Consider the following 3,032-nt stretch of genomic DNA (forward strand, 5'->3'; position numbering starts at 1 on the left):
GTTAACTGCTGCAATAGGTTCTACAGCATCAACATCTTTTGCAGAATCAAGGTGTGCCTCAGCATGAGTATCAACAAGTGCTGCATTATTTGGGAGGTCACCTGTATGATTTGTAGAATAGTTTGGTATGTTGTGAGGAGCAGCCATAGAAGGAAGAGGAGGTTCCCCCTCAGATGTAACACCAGCTTCATATGGAGGAAAATCAGCACCGAGAGAGGAATCTATAGAAGATAATCTGGGATCTGCACTAATTGGTAAGAGCATATCCAGTATAGGAAAGATAGTGCTAGCAGGAGATAACATATGTTTGAAAGGAAAAATGTCTTCCTGAAAAACAACATTTTTGTTAACAAATAGAGACTTAGAGTTCAAGTCATACCGAACATAACCCTTCTGAGATGAAGAATAGCCCATGAAGACAGCATGTATAGCTCTTGGTGTGAAGTTGTCAACAATTCTGGGACATACTGCATGACATAGACAACTAAAGACCTTTAAGTGTTGTAGTGAAAGAGTATGCAAGCAAAGCAACTCAAATGGTGATTTTTACCCAAGTGTTCTAGATGGCAGCTTGTTGATGAGTTAGACTGCAGTGGTGACACATTCACCCCAAAACCTTAGAGGAACAGCAGCCTGAAACCTGAGAGACCTGGCCATGTCTAAGATAGTTCTGTGTTTCCTCTCAACAATTCTATTGTGTTGAGGAGTTTAGACACATGTACTCTGATGAAAGATCCCAAGACTGGAGAACAACTATTTAAACTCATTACTGAAAAACTCACTACCATCATCAGTCCTTAAGACTTTTATGGAAGCTGAAACATCTTCTTTATTTGAGTTAGAAAGCCTCTTAGTACAACTATAACTTCTGATTTGAAGTTGAGCAAAAAAATCCAAGTGTATCTGATATAGTCATCAAATATTGTGATAAAAATACCTCTTACCACTATGAGAGGGAACTCTATAGGGCCCCCATATATCACAATGAACTAAGCCAAATGCAGATTGAGACACTGATGTACTTAGAGGAAAAGGCAATCTAGACTATTTAGAAATTGGGCATACATAACAGTGATAAGTTCATGTCTTTAAGGTACTAAGAGCATTTAACTTCCTTATTACATCAATAGGAGCATGTCCTAATCTCATATGCCATACTATTTCAAAATCAAGTAAGTTGGAGGTGTGAGCACACTTATTTTCTGGTGTTGCAGCAGAATACTGTGATAACCCTCCTTGAAGTATGTACAAACCATGCTCCTCCTCACCAATCCCCTTCACCTAACCACTGTAGAAATTCTGGAAAATGTAGAAGTCAGGGAAGAATGCAATCATGCATTAAAGTTCTTTGGTGAGCTGAGACACTAAGAGCAAGTTGTATCTAAAGTCTAGAATGTATAGCACATTACAGATATTGTTATTTCTAAGTACTGAGGAGGATTCCTTTATGTGATACAGATACTACATTCCCATTAGGTAATTGAACAGTGCATCTCTCTAAGCTGGGGATTGCTTGACAAGAGGTAACAACATCAAGTTGTGAAGTATTATGATTTGAGGCTCTTGTGTCTATAATCCAATTATGCTTGAGATAATTGGACATTAGAGTAATTAGAGTACCTGCATCAGCTAACTTGGTAGATGATTCTAGACCATCTTCATTCCCTTTGGAGAGCATCTGAAGAATTTGTTGGTACTGCTCTCAGGTGAAGAAAGGAACATTTGGAAGTAGTTTTTGTAAATTGAGTCATGTAAGCATGCTGGACTTGATGTATCCCTGATTGAGTTTCTTAAGAGACTTGCTGAGTGCCTACCTCTGCAACATTTGGAAACATTGGACTATTTACACTATTTGCATACACTCCAGAACTATGACCCTTTTTTTCCCCTTTGAAGTCTAATAGATAGCCATGAAGTTTGTAGCAATTCTCCTTTGTGTGCCCCTTATAATGACAGTATTCAGACTGAAACTGATTCTTCTTATACTTGAAGTTTTCACCTGCATTTGTTGGGTTCTTATTACTATAGAATACAACTCCTTCTGTGCCTTCAGTAGTTTGAGTAGTCTGAGTGAAATTAGCCAGACTCCTTTGCTCTTGATCAATCAATAGAGAGTAAGCTTTGTTAATACTAGGAATTGGAGACATCATCATGATCTAGCTCCTTGACTATGAGTAGGACTTATTCAATCCCATCAGAAACTGAAGTAGCATGCGATACTCAAAGTGTTGGGCATATCTTTTAGACTCGAGACATGGACATCTAGTGACAGAGCATTAACGCATCAAATTCATCCCAGAGATCTCTCAATTTGGAGAAGTAGTCAACAATAGACATAGTATCCTGAGTGATGGTATAAATCTATCTATGTAGATACAGAATCCTAGATCCACTTACCTTATTGAATCTCTCCTTTAAGTCCTCCCAAAACTTGTGAGCATTAGAGGCATATACTACACTACTAAGTAAACCTGGCCTTACTGCATTCATTATCCATGAGAGAACTACATCATTAACTTTCTCCCATTGATCATGAAGTTCAGGTTCAATCTTAGATTTAGGAAATCGACCATCTACAAAACCTAACTTGCTCTTCCCTAACAGACCAATCCTCATAGACTTACTCCATAGCGCATAGTTATCTGAACCTTTAAGTTGAAGAGAAATCAGAATACTACCTGGAGTGTGTTTTGGTTGAAGGAAGAGTGGGTGATTGTGGTCAATTGATGGAAATACAGTTGCACCGGTGGTAGAATTGACATTACCAGAGGTTGTAGTTGCTGGAAATGAAGTTTCACCTAATGTTTCTTCTCCAATCGCCATTTTCAGCTTCTTCTCAAGAGTAAACACTAGTCTTTCAACTATACGCTACAATTGGACAATTACCACATTCTGAAATTGAAGTAACGAGAATAAAGACTAGCTTGAGAACTGCCTTCGATCTACTCCGGTAGATCTGATACCATGTTAGTTGCTATGGATCTAAAGGTTGAGCTTGAGAAAGAAGACATGCAAAGAGAAGGCAATACTCA

General features: G+C 38.4%; 1 protein-coding gene across 1 annotated transcript; it reads right to left on the minus strand.

The window, feature by feature from the left end:
- Window positions 1-2,262: 2,262 nt before the first annotated feature.
- On the minus strand, window positions 2,263-2,823 carry LOC104233334 (uncharacterized). The gene is made up of 2 exons (XM_009786726.1): window positions 2,398-2,823; window positions 2,263-2,343 (listed from the first exon to the last, which is right to left on the minus strand). The coding sequence occupies exons 1-2, from the start codon at window positions 2,821-2,823 to the stop codon at window positions 2,263-2,265; spliced, it is 507 nt and encodes a 168-aa protein (XP_009785028.1).
- Between the last annotated feature and the right edge of the window lie 209 nt (window positions 2,824-3,032).

The sequence above is a fragment of the Nicotiana sylvestris genome, chromosome 4 (genome assembly GCF_000393655.2).
Source record: "Nicotiana sylvestris chromosome 4, ASM39365v2, whole genome shotgun sequence".
Taxonomy (NCBI): Eukaryota; Viridiplantae; Streptophyta; class Magnoliopsida; order Solanales; family Solanaceae; genus Nicotiana; species Nicotiana sylvestris.

What these genes read in the sequence shown, in the direction of transcription:
- LOC104233334 (XM_009786726.1), bottom strand. Translation starts at nt 2,823, where the DNA reads ATGGCGATTGGAGAAGAAACATTAGGTGAAACTTCATTTCCAGCAACT. An exon ending in TAAAGGAGAGATTCAATAAG is followed by an intron (nt 2,344 to 2,397) that starts GTAAGTGGATCT and finishes ACCATCACTCAG; the next exon opens with GATACTATGTCTATTGTTGA.